At 37.6% G+C, this 16,587-nt stretch overlaps 1 protein-coding gene across 3 annotated transcripts in view; it reads right to left on the bottom strand.

Annotated features, from left to right (window-relative positions):
- The window catches only part of CNTN5 (contactin 5), a 680,570-nt gene that overhangs the window by 120,273 nt on the left and 543,710 nt on the right, over positions 1 to 16,587 (bottom strand). For all 3 annotated transcript variants that reach the window (XM_014966120.1, XM_014966118.1, XM_014966119.1), the window contains exons 12-13: positions 13,799 to 13,928; positions 11,475 to 11,625 (exon numbers count right to left, since the gene is read on the bottom strand). In XM_014966120.1, coding sequence (XP_014821606.1) covers positions 11,475 to 11,625; positions 13,799 to 13,928 — 281 coding nt within the window. The remainder of the gene's footprint in view (positions 1 to 11,474; positions 11,626 to 13,798; positions 13,929 to 16,587) is intronic.

The following is a 16,587-nucleotide window of genomic DNA, read 5'->3' on the forward strand; positions in this document are numbered from 1 at the left end:
AGAGTTAGAAAGAGGCTGGAAAATCATTGATCTTGAAAGAGTCATTATTTTTTAAATCATGACTATGTGGATAAATTGTATCTTGTTGTTTTCCAGACAAATGTTATTCTTTTGTGTTACTAATACCATTAGAAAACCAGTTTCTACCATATTTTTTTTCCTAGATATAAAATCACTTGTCTAAGTTTTTGCATGTAATTTAATTTTCGGCAAAGCATATCTAACTTTTTGAAAGTATGCATAGACTTACTCTTCTTCTCTAGGAGCAATTAACATACAAATACTGACAGTCCATGAATCTTCAAGATAGATACACTGGAGAATATCAAAATATAATGTGAGAGAAGATGCCAAATGCATCACAAATTCCCTTTAAATTTTCAAATTTAATAAATGTCATAATATAGCCACAAAAATCACTAAATCTTGATGTAATAAGTGATAATCTGTTGAAAAGCCACCTTAACTAATTTAGATTTATGATAGGTAAGGAAGAATATTCCCTGGGAAGGTGGCTTTCTACTGCAAAATGAATTTTAGCAGCCCCTGTGCAGATGATCTTCGTAATCTCCACACAGATCATGGAAGCTGACTAATAGAACTAACAAAATATTGAATATCACTTAAAATATAGTTTTATGCTTTATAAACTAAAAGATACTCTCAAAATACATGTTCCTATTTTGGAGTCTGACGATTTCTTTATCCAATCTGGGTTCATTCCACAAATTTCCCAAAATGCCTTGGGAACTTCTTCTTTAACATTCTGTTTCTTCCTAATTTAAAATAGACTTGGTGTCTACAGACTTTAAACATTTTATTGCTATATGGTAACATGTCGCCCAGTGGCAGTAATTATTGTTTATCTTGTCACTATTTCAGTGTGACTAATTCAGTGATAACACCCAGAGATTCCGGCTCTTACCTCTTCTGGCTGAGGTTAAGACTGTCATGTGCTGCACAACTTAAACATTTTTTCTCTATCAGGAAAATCAATAGGCTTTCTCCTTCCGTATATTGAACCATGCTGTCACAGAACTGTTTCCATCCTGTTAAATGCTGTTAGCCTTTAAAACATGAAGGTAGTACATGGACAGCCTAGCAGGAATAGCTTTTGGCATGCACAAATTCCTAAGATGGCTAAGGACTACTTGGGGACAGCTACTTGACGCAGGATAAAATCCAGCCAGGGACTAACTGCTTAATAGCATAGCTGATTGCATCCCAGTGCAATCCCAGCAACACTACAAGGCAGTTCTTAATTTACTTGTATAGGTAAATCATCTGCCCTAACTGGTGTATAACACATATAGGCAGAAAAATGTGAGACTTGCTTTGTGTGCTGTCATACTCCTCTCCTGTGAGCATCTGTCTTGGTTCCTGGCCAGTCACTCCAGAAGGATTCTTCCTGGGCTGCTCTGGCACATGCATGTCTGCATCTGCGTGACCGACTGACAAGGGAAATGATCCAGCACAAAAATAGCCCAGGTGAAATAAAGAGGCTATTTTTCACCTGAATCGGATCCCTAAATCTTTTAATTGTAAAGCAAGAGGACTGAGATGAAAGAAAGAAATTTCAGCAATTTAACTTTGTCACTGAAACCAGACCTGACTGCACCCATAGCTACAGAAAAGCAGATCTCTTGCCTGAGGCCCACAAAGGAGGAAACATTTCAGCCATGATAGGTCCTGGACCTGAAAGAGTAAGATTTGTTTAGGAGCATGGCCAAAAAGATTGTGTTGTCAAAACTGACGCTGTGTAATATGACCAATTAGTAAAATAATGCTGCTTTTGAACAAAGATCCATTTTTGTGAAGGGATGATCTTGCCATTTGTTTTTACTATTTAGTCAAGGTTATCATTGTTTCCTTTTTCTACTTTATAACCAGATCTCTAATTCCTATTATGAGCCTGCCACAGCTAAATTAGACCATGATTTATGTAAAAATTGAAAAGAAGTGACTTGTGGAACTCTCTCAGGAAGATAAGACTTTCAGTCATGAAGTTTCTCTTTCTTAATGTCCTTAGCATTTTCTCTCTTCACTACTTTTTGATCATTAAAGTGCCACTTGGGAATCTGGGGATCAGCTGGTGGCATGAAGTTAAGTGTTTAAATTCCCAAGAATTTTAGATGAAGTTTCTATTAAGGACAAATTATGCTGAAAGTCACAGTCTGAAGAGCCTTAAGCAAAGAAAAATCTTTAGGCAGCTGATGACTCATCATATTCTGCCTGTGTGATGCACAAACAGCAGTGTAACAACAGCAGAGAGATGAATCATAGTTAGAATCAGAATTCATTAACTGTTTGCTCAACTGATAATTAGTTGAGTTGTGTAAGCAGACACTCAAGGCATATACAGCAGATCAAATATCGTGTGGTTGTTAGCAACTTAAAAGGTTGAGTTCTTCAGCTTTTTCTTTTCACTAGGGCTATGGGATATATATATGTGGGATAGTTACGTTTCAGTAACTGAGAAAAAAATGCAAGAAATGCAATTGTATGGAAGTACCCAAAAGCAGGGTCGTGTAAGGTGGAACTCAGCTCCTTAAGTATTAGTATCTAGTCTGTAGGTGCCTGAAGAGGTCCAAAACACCCACATATGCTGGATGGATACTACAGAGCTTTGCAGTCTTCTGACAAAGCAGCTGGAGGCCAGGGGGGTTGTTGTAAGGAACTGCATACCTCTTTTTACACAATTAAATCCCATTTGAATTGAAAATTGGTGGAAAATGTCTTCAAACATAACCAAATGACTGAAGAAGAGAATGTTTTTCTAAAATAATGTGTACTTCAATGCACTATTACCTAAACATACACTTCTATATTAGAATTAAGCATGGTGATGGGGTGTTTTGGTGTTATGTGTTGGGAGTATTTTTTATATTTTTTTTTTGGTTGGACTCGATGATCTCGAAAGTCCCTTCCAACCATGAAGATTCTGTGATTCTGTGAATATTTCCCTAAAAAAAGTCAGCAAGGACCTAAATAGCTGTATAGCAGTGTATGAAGGACTGTATTAAGGAGAAGTAATAGAAAGTATTGCCCTGAGTACAATTCCTGGGAAGAAAGGCTAGGATGTTTCAGTTCAGATGAGTCATTTAGCATCTTGTAGATAACAATTTCTTTGAATATAACCACAGAATTCATTCGGTAGCCTGTGGGAAATGCTATTTTTTTAAACTAATTGAAAATCATGAGTGGGCACTTTCTTTGGATATTTAACTGGGACTCAAAGTAAAATCTTCCAACTATTTAATTATATGGTCCTGTAGTTGGTTTAATTCTGAAGATCTTTATTTATTACCAGGAAAAAAAGAAAGTGGTGTTTTCTCCAAAAAGTGGAAGCATAGTAGACTGAGCTACTGTGCTGTCTGTGTGGCTGATCACACAGATGCAGAAAAGCTTGTGCCAGATACAAGTTGAGCCTGATGCAATTCAGGGATCAATAGACAAACTGAAAATTACAATTCAGAGTAATTTCGCATCCATTTTACACGTATACTTTTTTTTTTGCCTTCACAGTGCACAGCTTTCAGTTTAAACAAACGTTACATGGCACAGTTAGATGGAATTGAAATTCTTTTGGAAAGCTACCACCATGATTATGAAAAAAGCATATAATATATACTTCTGTCACACACAAATACATGTTCATATTTAAAAACATAACATAACATGTACTAACCAAAGCACTTTATAAAATTGAATACGAATTTCATCTGCAAACTCAAATAATTTTTTTTCTTGTTTCTGCTCCAAAACATCCTTCTTTTCCCTTTCTTCTTTGATATTTTTCATATCAATTGAGCTATAAAGCCATTAAAATAGGAACTGACAATGGAAACACTGACAGATCCTTAAATATAGTAGACTGAAGAGTAGAACTGTAATAAGAACCTGTCAAAACTGAAAATGAAGGAATCTGAGAGATCAGAAGAATATAAAACCATGGCCATTTCTAAGTTTTTGAATGATGATATTTTTAGATTTAAGTGCTCTATGTGTTTCCACTAATTGCACAGCAAAGCATGACAGATGAAATGTCCATGCTTACAGGACAACTACTTCTGTAGTTCAAAGATTTCAGCATTAACCTGAAGGTAGGTAAAAGGCAATAGTCTCAGGCTTCCCTGTGTCTCCATCTGGCAACACTATAGCAACCTTATATTAGTATTTGGAATTTTATGTCCCCATACGAGATTTCTTTCTTCTCTTTCTTTTCTCTGACTTGTGAATGTTAGAGAAACAGAACTGAAAGAAAATAAAATTATGAAAACTTAGGTAAAGGCAGGATTTCAACAGCCTCAGTTCACTCCCTCATGTATCATGTTGCACACAGCTTGAACACTTTGTCCCCTAAAGTGGATTTACTCTTACCTGGGACATGGCAATCCCAAGCACAAATACAGACTAGGCGGAGAATGGCTGGAGACCAGACCTGCGGAGAAGGACTTGGGGGTGTTGGTGGATGAGAGACTCCACACGAGGCAGCAACGTGCACTGGCAACCCAGACAGACAACTGCATCCTGGGTGGCATCAAAAGAAGTGTGGCCAGCAGGTTGAAGGAGGTGATTCTGCCCCTCTAGTCTTCTTTGGTGAGATCCCATCTGGAGTACTGCATCCAGCTTTGGAGTCCTCAACACAGGAAGGACATAGATCTGCTGGAATGGGTCCAGTGGAGAGCTACAAAAATTATCAGAGGGCTGGAGCACCTCTCTTCCAAACACAGGCTGAGAGAGTTGGGGATTGTTCACCCTGGAGAAGAGAAGGCTCCAGAGAGACCTTATTGCTGCCTTTCAGTACCTGAAGGGGAGCTACAGGAGAGATGGGGAGGGACTCTTTATCAGGGAGTGTAGTGATAGGATAAAAGATAGCAGTTTTAGATTGAAAGAGGGGAGATTTAGATTATATATTAGGAATAAATTCTTTCCTGTGAGGGTGGTGAGACACTGGAACAGGCTGCCCAGGGAAGGTGGATGCTCCATCCCTGCAAGTGCTCAGGGTCAGGTTGGATGGGGCTTTGAGCAAGCTGGTCTAGTGGGAGGTGTCCCGGCCCATTGCAGGGGGTGGGAACTAGGTGATCTTTAAGGTCCTTACAACTCTAACCATTCTGTGATTCTATGAATGTGTGGCTTCAAATTTTATATCCACATGACTATGAAAATATAATTTCCTCATTAATATTTCTCTATGTTTTTAATGCCTGATAGCTTCACAAATATTCATGTCTCCCTATTTTCAGTATCCACTAATTTTGTGATATTTAAATAGCACTTGCTATTAATATTCAGTAATTCATTGTTTAATGTACAGCTTCTACAAGCTGCTCTGTCGCTACAAACCAGTCCCAATGACCTCAGGTGAGACACACAGTAAATGAAGAACATGTCAGACAGACAGTAACTATGGTACATGGCAATACACAGTGCTCAGCTTTTGTATGAGTGACATCTCCATTTCATGAATTTGTTTGCCAAGAAAATTTAAGGCAGGTCTGAATGGAGATTTTGATGTGTCATGGAAGAAGCATTGACATTGATTCATTATATGGCCATATTTATTACAGATCAGAGCCTTCCAGCTGATTGACACACTGATCAACTGATACATACACTGATGGGAGAGAGTAGACAGGCAGAGAGAGACTTTTCTCAGCGGTGCCCAGTGAAAAGACAAGAGGCAATGGGCACAAACTGAAATACAGGCAATTCCATTGAAACATAAATTCCATTTAAATATAAGAATATCTTTCTGGTTTAATGTAGGCATGATTAACTGGAATAGGAAGAAGTTTTCCAGATAGGCCGTGGTGTCTTTGCCCTTGTAGACACTCAAAACCTAACCGGACACAAGTTTTACCAACCTGTTCTAGCTGATCCTACTCTGATCAGGGGGGTTGGACCAGGTAATAACCAAAGGTCCCCGCTGCTTTTGACTGTTCTATGATTCCTTTGTACCATTCAGAAAAAATGGAATAAAATTTTTTTACCTGCTTTCAGTCAATTAAAAGCCCACCGTGATGTCTACTGCAGGAATAGGGATGTTGAAGTTTGTGTCCTGGCCAAACCAGGCCAGGTAATTTCTTTCAAACTATCTAAAATTCCCTCTGCTGCTTAACCTGCCAAAAGTTTTCTTCACCTTATTTCCAGAACTCCTTCAAGCAGAGGCAGAATGCCGGAAACTAATTGTTCCATACAAAAAGTGGCTGAATTGAAGTGGCAGGTGGAGTATTATTACCATTTATTTTCCTCACAGAAATGCTTAATATATGTAGGTCCTCAGGCAAAGTTAACCTTGGACTTAGGTGGATGAATATGAGCAATTATACAACAGCCACAGAGAGACTGGCACTGTTCTGCTCATGGTGATCTATTGTGAATCTGACCTTCAGAAACTGTTAATGTTTTCCTGCAAAGCTTGCTCGGTCATGTGAAGGAGAAAGCTTAAACTGTGCCATACGGAAAGGGAGCATTCAATAGATGCAGAACTATACTACCAATGTTTAAACATCATTGTATTTAGATTTTTTTTTTTAGATGAAATATTAATCTGCACAGAAATTAAGACATACAAGAAACATTGATAAAATAAGCGTTAATATTTGAGAAACTTCAAAAGGAAAAGGAACAAAAACAAAATAATGCAGCACAAAATTGGCACTAAAAAAATGCCGTTTCCTCAGTTACCCATTTGTTGGTTAAATTGTGCTTTATTTTTTTATTTCTTGGTGGTCTGAATGGAGAAGAAAAAACAGGGACCACATAGAACACTTTGCACTCATAGAGTGCTTTTAAATGATTTTATTTTAACTGTAATTAATGGATACATAATGGAAATAATGGGCTAAAGTGAAAACTCAATATAAATTTAATCATAGAATCATAGAATTGTCTAGGCCAGAAGGGACCTCCAAAGGTCATCTAGTCCGACCTCCCCGCAGTCAGCAGGGACACCCCCAACTAGACCAGGTTGCCCAGGGCCTCGTCGAGCCTCTCCTTGAATATCTCCAGGGATGGGGCTTCAACCACCTCCCTGGGCAACCTGTTCCAGTGTTCTACCAGCCTCACAGTAAAGTACCCTCTCCTAATCTCCAGTCTAAATCTGCTCCTCTCCAGCTTAAAGCCATTTGCCCTCTTCCTGTCACTACAGGCCTTTGTAAACAGGCTCTTCCCAGCCTTCCTGTAGGCCCCCTTCAGGTACTGGAAAGCTGCTATTAGGTCTTCCCAGAGCCTCCTCTTTTCCAGGTTGAATAACCCCAGCTCCCTCAGCCTGTCCTCGTAGCAGAGGTGCTCCATCCCCCTGATCATCCTTGTGGCCCTCCTCTGGACCCTCTCCATCAGGTCCATGTCTTTCCTATACTGAGGGCTCCAGACCTGCACACAATACTTCAGGTGAGGTCTCACCAGAGCAAAGTGGAAGAATCACCTCTCTGGACCTGCTAGCAAGACATCTTTTGATGCAGCTCAGGATGTGATTGGCCTTCTGGGCTGCAAGTGCACACTGCCTGCTCATGTCCAGCTTCTCATCCACCAGCACCCCCAGGGTTTCCTCAGGGCTGCTTTCTAATACCTCACCCCCTAGTCTGTATTGATGGCGAGGATTTGTCCGGCCCAGGTGCAGAACCTTGCACTTGTTCTTGTTGCACCTCATGAGGTTCACCGGGGCCCACCTCTCCAGCCTGTCCAGGTCCTTCTGGATGACATCCCATCCCTCTGGTGTATCGACAACACCACACAGCTTGGTATCGTCCGCAAACTTGCTGATGGTGCCTTTAATCCCCCTGTCTATATCATTGATAAAAATGTTAAACAGTATTGGCCCCGGCACAGACCCTTGTGACTGCTCTCCATCTGGACTTTGAGCCATTGAGTACCACCCTCTGGATGCGACCATCCAGCCAGTTCCTTATCCACTGAACAGTCCATCCATGAAAGATGCTAAAATATTAAATGATGATTTGATTACAGATTAGGAAGCATCTGATTGGAATATTTCAGAAGCTTCATAAACATGGTTGTTGATCATTGTACTCTTGCCCAAGGGCCAAATTCTTTCTATTTAGGACATAAATCAAGATTCTAACCAAATATTTTATTAAAAGTCAAAGCATAAACTTATTTTTTCAGACTTGCATCCAGATAGAAAATCTGTTTTCTATCTATTTGGTTTTCTATAAAACCAAAACTACTTATGTATTAAAAGATTAAAATATTCTTTACAAAATTCTTATGGATTAAAAAACTCAATGCTCAAATCACTAACCAGAGCATAATTATTACAGGCAGCCATAAATGACACACACCCACCTATCAGCCTATGAGACTGTAGAGTCCAGAGAGAAGCGGTTAGTAAAGATAGTTAACAACTTCAATTATTATGAGATGACTAATGAAAATGTGTACCTTAAATATGTTTACCTACCTACAAAACTCCCATTGCTGTTGTGCAACAATTGTTATATAACAGTTGGGTTTTTTTTCCCTCCTCTTAACTTTAAAGTGAAGATGCTGATGAACTTATGTTTGTTTGAATGTATTAACGACTCACTGAGATAATGATCTATGAAAGATATTTGAAATTTTACATGTAGTTCCTCTCCAATGCTTATAGTGATCATTAAGTGTCCTTATCAGTAAACTTCACAGATTATGCTTTGTTCTTTGGAAGTTTTAATCTTCTGCATAGTAGATCTCTAATACTATACATTTTATTTCATTAAAATGTGCCTTTTGCAGCAGGTCTTGAGCTTTATATCTGGTTAATAGAATCAATTGTGAATACTTTGGAGTCTTTATTAAATATGTATGTTTCTATAGGAGTAATTTTATCAATTTTAAAATACATGAGATTGTAACACTCAGAATGATACTTTTTGTCAGCGAATAGTTGTGAATATCTTACATTTTCGCTCTATCTTATAGACTTGCCACTCAGAACCCAGTTCAAAAGAGCTATTACAATATACAGCTGCTTTCCAAGTGGAATCAAATTATCTTACAGCTCAGAATATTGATTGCTCACCAGGGAGAACTAACCTAGCATAGACAGGCTGTGACTATGAGACCTTCAGTTGGATAATTTGTTCAAAAAAACCCCAAAGCCAGGAGATGGAGCTCTTAAAGACTCTCCACAGTTATGTTGCCAAGTGAGGGGTTTAAGCCTTCTGAATGAATCTGAAATGCTTGAGACCTTCAGACGGCACTAATTTCCAGGAGTCTGAGTCAAGGTCTGGCTGCAGTGAGAACTGTATCCAGCCATGAGAAACTAACTCCATCTTCTGCTCATTTACAAACAGAAATGTTATAAGGTATTTCTGTCAACCAGCTTTTGGTTGTATGGAGGAACACCTAAGGAGGCAACACCAACTGGAAGAGGTGGACTAGATGATAGCAGACCAACTAGTCAAGTGGAATTCCTTCTGCTCTGTAGAGGGGAAGATCTCTTTTGTATTAAGACTTTTCTAACAGATGCTAAATCCATTTCTGGTCTGGCAGATTTGGCAAAAATTAAATATAACACGCACTTGGTACAAGCACTCTGTAGAAGAGGATTAAGCTGTGGCAGAAAAAAAAAATATTCTGCTGTTCCATCCTTGCCCTTCCTTATTATTTAATCAGAATTCTTTTTTTTTTTTTTTTTAAAGTCTTTGATAGTTTAACATTCTATGCAGACTTATCTCGTGACAGTTCCTAATTGTTTTTGCTGGGATTTTTACCAGAAGTCTATGAAGAAAGTTACACAGTTGTTTTTTAAGCATATAGATGTGCTTATTAAAAGATTATTCCTTTCTAAGAATGTTTTATACAGTTCTTCCAACGTCTCCTTCTCAGAATGCCCAAAACATGGCAACACACAAAATGCCTCTATGAATTCACGTTTTCTTTCCCCAAATCACAGTAGCCTTCCTTGTCTCCTCTTCACACAGGCTTTATTTTTATTCTTTAAAGCATACTCTATATAAGGGAGAATTGAGTTCCCTTGAAACCACTCACCCCCACCCCCATTTAAACAGTAGGGGAACTGCTCTGAATGATACAATTGCTGACTAAAAATTAAGTTGAACAGAACCCAAGTCTTTCAAAGATTTGAAATAGTTCAACCATCTTTTTATCTTCCATGTTTCATCATTTCCCATTCCAGCCTCTGTCAAACTAAGCAAGTATCAAAAGCTGCAAATATCAAAAATGTAGCTCCAGATCTTATTTTTATGAGATTTTAATTTGAGAGTTAGGCTATGTTTGGACAGACATCAAGTAATTACCAAAATGCTTTATTGGTCTTGCATTAAAATGTGATTTACATGTGGTGATCAGAGAAACCATAGTGAGTTTGTGGAGATGAGAGGAAAAGGTCATTCAGTGAAAACAGTTAACTGTGTAGCTACAGTATAGAGGCATCAGTCGCAGAAAATATTCTGAGATATTTTCTGATATTATCAGCATCTTTGTAATATTGTTCTGTCATATTGTCAATATGTACAATAAAACTCATACCAGTGAGTAAAATGTTGTATATAGTACTGCTTCACTCTGCCTTCCCAAGAGTCAAAACAGCATGAAAAGTTACCCATTTTTCCCTCCCAGAACAAAACAAATGGCATGAGATGAAAATAAAACTCACCTGAATAAAATGGCTTTTGCAGCTAACGAGGACAGATGCACTCTACTGCTTTCATCAGTATTGCACAAATGAACAAAAAGGCCTTGCTTTTATCTTTTTGACTAATGCCATACAAGTCAGTTTAAGTGGTTCATTCACATATATTACCAGAAAGAAGATAAGACTGCTCTGTGTACTTAAAGACCATGTGCAGTGTGGAAAAACTATTCTAGTGTACAGACATGCAATCTTGTAAAGTGCAATTACAGCTGGCATTTAACCCACAGCGCTTAAACTACGTTTAATGTAAAGAGCTGGACAGAACTTATTTAATCAAACATATTCTGTTAAACAGATGTGCTGCTGAGTACAGAAATTACTGTATAATTAAATCCTGTAATGGAATTGTATTTTTCTGCTCTGAACCATTTTAAAGCTATTCTTAGACAGATCTCTATTGTGATCAAGCTGCAAATCTACCTTATTTAAATTATTTCAAATGCATAAGCACATTTGATATTTTATGTGGTCTTGGCTATTTCAGCCTCTATGCCTTGAATACCCTCATACACTAAATTTGTAGTATCTCTATAGTGTCACTGAAGCATTTTTGAAATGAGTAGCAGAAAATAGAGAAAAAACCAAAATAATAACTTCTTTTCGTGTGCCTGCATCTCTGAACAATTTTAAGACTTTTCATTTCAATATTATGGAAACAATGAAGTCACTACTGTCAGACAAATCAGCTTGACAAAATAATTATGCCATATCCATTCTAATATATGCATGTTCTTGTCACTTGCATTTTTTTTCATTTTCACAGAATCAAACATGCAAACACAATATTTAGTTTACCGAACAGGCTTCTGACCTCTTACTCTCCCTTAATGCTTTGTCTCCTTTCTTCCAAGTGATAGTTGGCTTCGGAGAGGCTTGTGGATTGCACTCAATGACGACTTCTTGGCCTTTGGTAATAATTATTGTTTTCCTCCTTTGATTTATTGGGAAAATGGGAGCGGAAGCTGTTAAAAATAAGTACGTTATCTCTACAGAGAACAACCACCACTTCTAATAGAAGACTGGCATGATACATTTGGTTTGGGGGACAGAATATCTATTTTTGGCTTGGAAATCTTTACACCACAGATTAGATGAAATTTTACAAAATATTTGAAATCAGCAGCAAAGTCTGAATTGCAAGTCCATAACTTAATGCAGTTATGAATTAGTGAGATGTCCTTCACATTAGCATATTAAGCTAAAATTGCTTGTGAAATCCAATAGCTTTAGAAATTAAATGCTACAGTTGATTTAGCTACACCTTTTACAAAATTTTTGGACTTCATAGGTACCTTGTTAGAAGTTATGAGAAATGAAAAGAAATTTAAATTCAACAGCTATCCAAAACGTGCTCTCTAGATTTTATTCTTACAAAAAGTATTCCTGGTAGAGAGACTTTATTGCTTTCTCTTTTTATATTTGTCTGAATACTGGGACCTGGAAGTGAGATCATCTTAATAGACAACATTTAACTATGTCTTGTTCTTAATACCTCAATATTCAAGAAGTCCCATAGAATACAATACATTCTCTAAGGTAATAAATGTATCACAAAATGACATAATTACTGTAATTTCACATCAAGAAAGGACAGTTGTTCTCAAATAGTCTCATTTGTTTGTGTTATTCTTAAAGCAGTTTTGCAAAACCAACGCCCCCCGCAACTATCTCAGCTACACCTATAGGAACATATTACACTCCATTGCCTCACATATGCAGAAATTTTCTACCATTATTTTTGGTAATTTTCATACCAGAGCTATTTATATGGACAATTTATTCTGTTCTTTTCCCCTTAATAATCCTGAAAATTAAACACAACTGCTTCTTTAATGCAACATTAAGGTTAAAATTTAACAGGGGTACAATTTCACAGGTGACAAAACGAAAGGCTGATTTTATTGCAGCAAAATATTAGGGCCGTTTCCAATATTAGAGGACTTCAAAGAAAGTATGCAACTACCTGATATAATAGGTATACTTATTTTATAGTAGATATAAAAAAACAGAGCAAGACAACATTGTAATCAACAGGGATCTCTTTGCTGACTGAATCACAGGTGACAAAGGAAAGTGATGGAAAGAGTGCAACCACTGACTGTGGGGTTCAATTTATGGCTAGACAGAAATATTTTGAAGAGGTATCTGTGAAATTCTAATGTTGGCCAGATATGAAGTAGTGGAAATGTACTAGACAGGTTATTCTTCAGAAGAACCAAATCTTAGCTCAAATCCAGTATATTAATTCAGTAACTTCACCTTTATTATTCATGTGACTAGGATTTTACAAGATGAATTCCCAAGTGCAGAGTTTGAAATTTGCAAGGTTTCAGCAGTGCAGACACCTCTAGTCTCTGATATGGCCACTGAATTACTTTGACAGGCACCTGTCTTCCAGCTATACCATACTCTAAAAAAGATCATGAGACCCTTGGAAGTCTGTCACACTTCATCCTGTGGAAGTCCTCACTATTCTCCCGTTGTGTGTTACCACAGTTTGCTTTAAGGAAAACTAGAGTGTTGGAAAGACACCAAGTTTTTTTCTCCTTTAATTCCCCACTTAAACTTTTGAAAAATTAATTTTTTTATTACATTTCCAGGTAATGCTATGTAGTGTATTTGCTTTAGTATGGGATGATATTAGTTCAAGAATGAAATTTCAAGTATTCAATCAGTTCTGGTGACTGCATAAGAATTTTTTACACCTTTAAAACTAAGATCATCCTTAATTACCTTTGAAATGGCCTTGGTAGAAATAATAATTTAATTTTAGCAGAGACTAAAATATATTTACTTTCTCTAAGTTTCTTCTCCTGCACTTCTGTTTAGAAGAGTAAAAAATATTTTTACATGTGTTTGAACTGAAATAGACATATATGAGAAATAGTCACAAAATGTAACCAAGTCATTAATTTATGAAATAAAATTTTCAGTTAACCGAAGGACCTATACTTTCTCTCGGACAACAGAAGACCCATTCACAGACAAATAACAAGAAGAAAAAGGAACCCACTTTTATCTAATCTGCTAAATTTTGAGTGTCAGAAAATGTTCCTTATCATAACAGACCAAGAACAAATGTAATTATCAAAGGAAAAAAAAGGAACAGTCTGTTCTTTTTTTGATAATACTCACCTAAAATCTTCAGCTCACCACTGGCATAAATGGTGCCATACTTATTTTCTGCTAAGCACTGATACATTCCAGCATCTGAGAGATTCACACTGTTGATCATCAGAACACCATTAACCATCTCAATCCTGCTCTGTAATGGAATAAAAAAGAAAAATCCATAAAAGCAAACAGGCACTCTTGTGCTATTGGCTTAAGGCAAAGGGACAAAAGACATTATTAAGCTAAAATAAAACTGAGCAACAAATTTCCTTGGGCTTACTTTTTTCTTATTATATAAGGAATGACAAGAATAAAGCAGATGGGGTAGTGAAAAAAAACCCTTCAAAAATATTTAAAGGTAAATGTTTTTCAGTGCAAGTTCACTGTCTCCAAGGCTTGCTTTTTTCTTTGCTTGTTTGTCTTCTATTACCCTTGCATGATTTTTAAAAACAGTTCAACCTTGGAACTTTAATGAGGCAAGAAGTCAGTTGTGGGTGTAACATATCTGATGATCTTCACATCTCAAGCAAATGTTTCATTTTAGTCATGGTACTATTTTCATAAAAGTTCATATAAATTGTTGCTTGCATGACTAAAAGTGAAAGGGTCTAGTCGCCCTCCTCATTAGTGAAATTTTTTTATTTGAAAGGTCCACTAGTAGAAAATAATTACCAGAGCTGGAAGAGAAGGGGCTGGAAGAGAAGAGAAGGATAGCTGTTTATGGAAATGGGTACTTCATGGAGATGTATAAGGAATAATTTGAACTGTTATAAAACATCTCTAAATTTCATTATTACAGCTGTAAGTTTAATTAAAAATTGATAAAGAACAGAATGTTTGGGAATGCAGAGGAAACTGTGAGAAAAGTTATCTATGTTTTCAGCTCCCGGTTTAAACTGAAATTTAATTTTAAATTTCAGAGCTTGGTGCAACTAATGGTTTGGAAAATCAGAAAACCAAAACATACAGATATTTAAATTGCTTCAATTTCAGGACTAATAGCTCCATCTAAAAAGGCAGAAATGGATAAAGTAAAAGGATATAACCTTATTTTCAATGCCTCACAGCTTCAAAAGTAAACTGTGTTTATGTTTCCTTTCTCATTGTTTGCATAATTGGATGATGTTCACAGATAAAAGCGACATTCACTGAAAAGAAAGACATTACATCTTTTATATTCATAAATCCATTCTATGAATTCATTTACAAATGGAGACATTTTCTCCCAGAATTGAACAGCTTTATTTTAATCTGGAAAAATGCATGAAATAAATTTACAAAACTTTTCTTTACTCTAAATAATTTGAGACTATAAAATGGAAAGGTGCTAGGCAAAACCCACGTGATGTGGGCTGATGAGTTGATGATTCAGTGAGAGAAACAAAACAAATTAAAATAAAAGGCAGGCCATGCCATGAGTAGTCTTTTAAAAGGAAGAGAACTTATCTAGATTTAATTCTAAAATATACCAGATGACTGTAGTTAAGGACTTCACATTCAAGGAGTCTTACATGGAACATTTTAATTGACCTGATGGTGAGTTCTGTTAGAATCATAGAATTCACAGATTCACAGAATTGTCTAGGTTGGAAGGGACCTTTAAGATCCCTGACAGTCCAACCATTAACCTAACAGTGACAAAAACCATCACTAAATTATGTCACTAAGCACTATCTCTACCTGTCTTTTAAATACCTCCAGGGATGGTGACTTAACCACTTCACTGGGCAGCCTGTTCCAATGCTGAATAACTCTTTCAGTGTAAACATTTTTCCTAATATCCAGTCTGAACCTCCCATGGCACAACTTGAGGCTTTTTTATCTTGTCCTATTGCTTGTGACAATAGAGAAGAGATCAACCCCTGCCTTGCTAAAACCTCCTTTCAGGTAGTTGTAGAGAGCAATAAGGTCTCCCCTCAGCTTCCTTTTCTCCAGGCTAAACATCCCAATTCACTCAACCACTCCTCATAAGACTTGTTCTCCAGACCCCTCACCAGCTTCATTGCCCTTCTCTGGACCCGCTCCAGCACCTCAATGTCTTTTTTTGTGGTAAGGGGCCCAAAACTGGACACAGTACTCACAGTTGACCAATAACCCCAGGTCCTTTTCTGCCAGGCACCTCTGAAGCCACTCTGCCCCAAGCCTATAGAGCTGTATGGGGGTGTTGTGACCGAAGTGCAGGACCGAGCACTTGGCCTTGTTGAACCTCATCCCACTGGGTTCAGCCCATTGATCCAGCTTGTCCAGATCCCACTGTTGAGCCTTTCTACCCTCAAGCAGGTCAACACTCCCACCCAGCTTGGTGTTACCTGCAGACTTACCGAGGGTGTACTCAAGCCCCTTGTCCAGATCATTCATAAAGATATTAAAGAGGACTGGCCTCATGACAGTCCAACCATTAACCTAACAGTGACAAAAACCATCACTAAATTATGTCACTAAGCACTATCTCTACCTGTCTTTTAAATACCTCCAGGGATGGTGACTTAACCACTTCACTGGGCAGCCTGTTCCAATGCTGAATAACTCTTTCAGTGTAAACATTTTTCCTAATATCCAGTCTGAACCTCCCATGGCACAACTTGAGGCTTTTTTATCTTGTCCTATTGCTTGTGACAATAGAGAAGAGATCAACCCCTGCCTTGCTAAAACCTCCTTTCAGGTAGTTGTAGAGAGCAATAAGGTCTCCCCTCAGCTTCCTTTTCTCCAGGCTAAACATCCCAATTCACTCAACCACTCCTCATAAGACTTGTTCTCCAGACCCCTCACCAGCTTCATTGCCCTTCTCTGGACCCGCTCCAGCACCTCAA

This window comes from Calidris pugnax, unplaced genomic scaffold (genome assembly GCF_001431845.1).
Source record: "Calidris pugnax isolate Ruff unplaced genomic scaffold, ASM143184v1 scaffold20, whole genome shotgun sequence".
Lineage (NCBI taxonomy): Eukaryota > Metazoa > Chordata > Aves > Charadriiformes > Scolopacidae > Calidris > Calidris pugnax.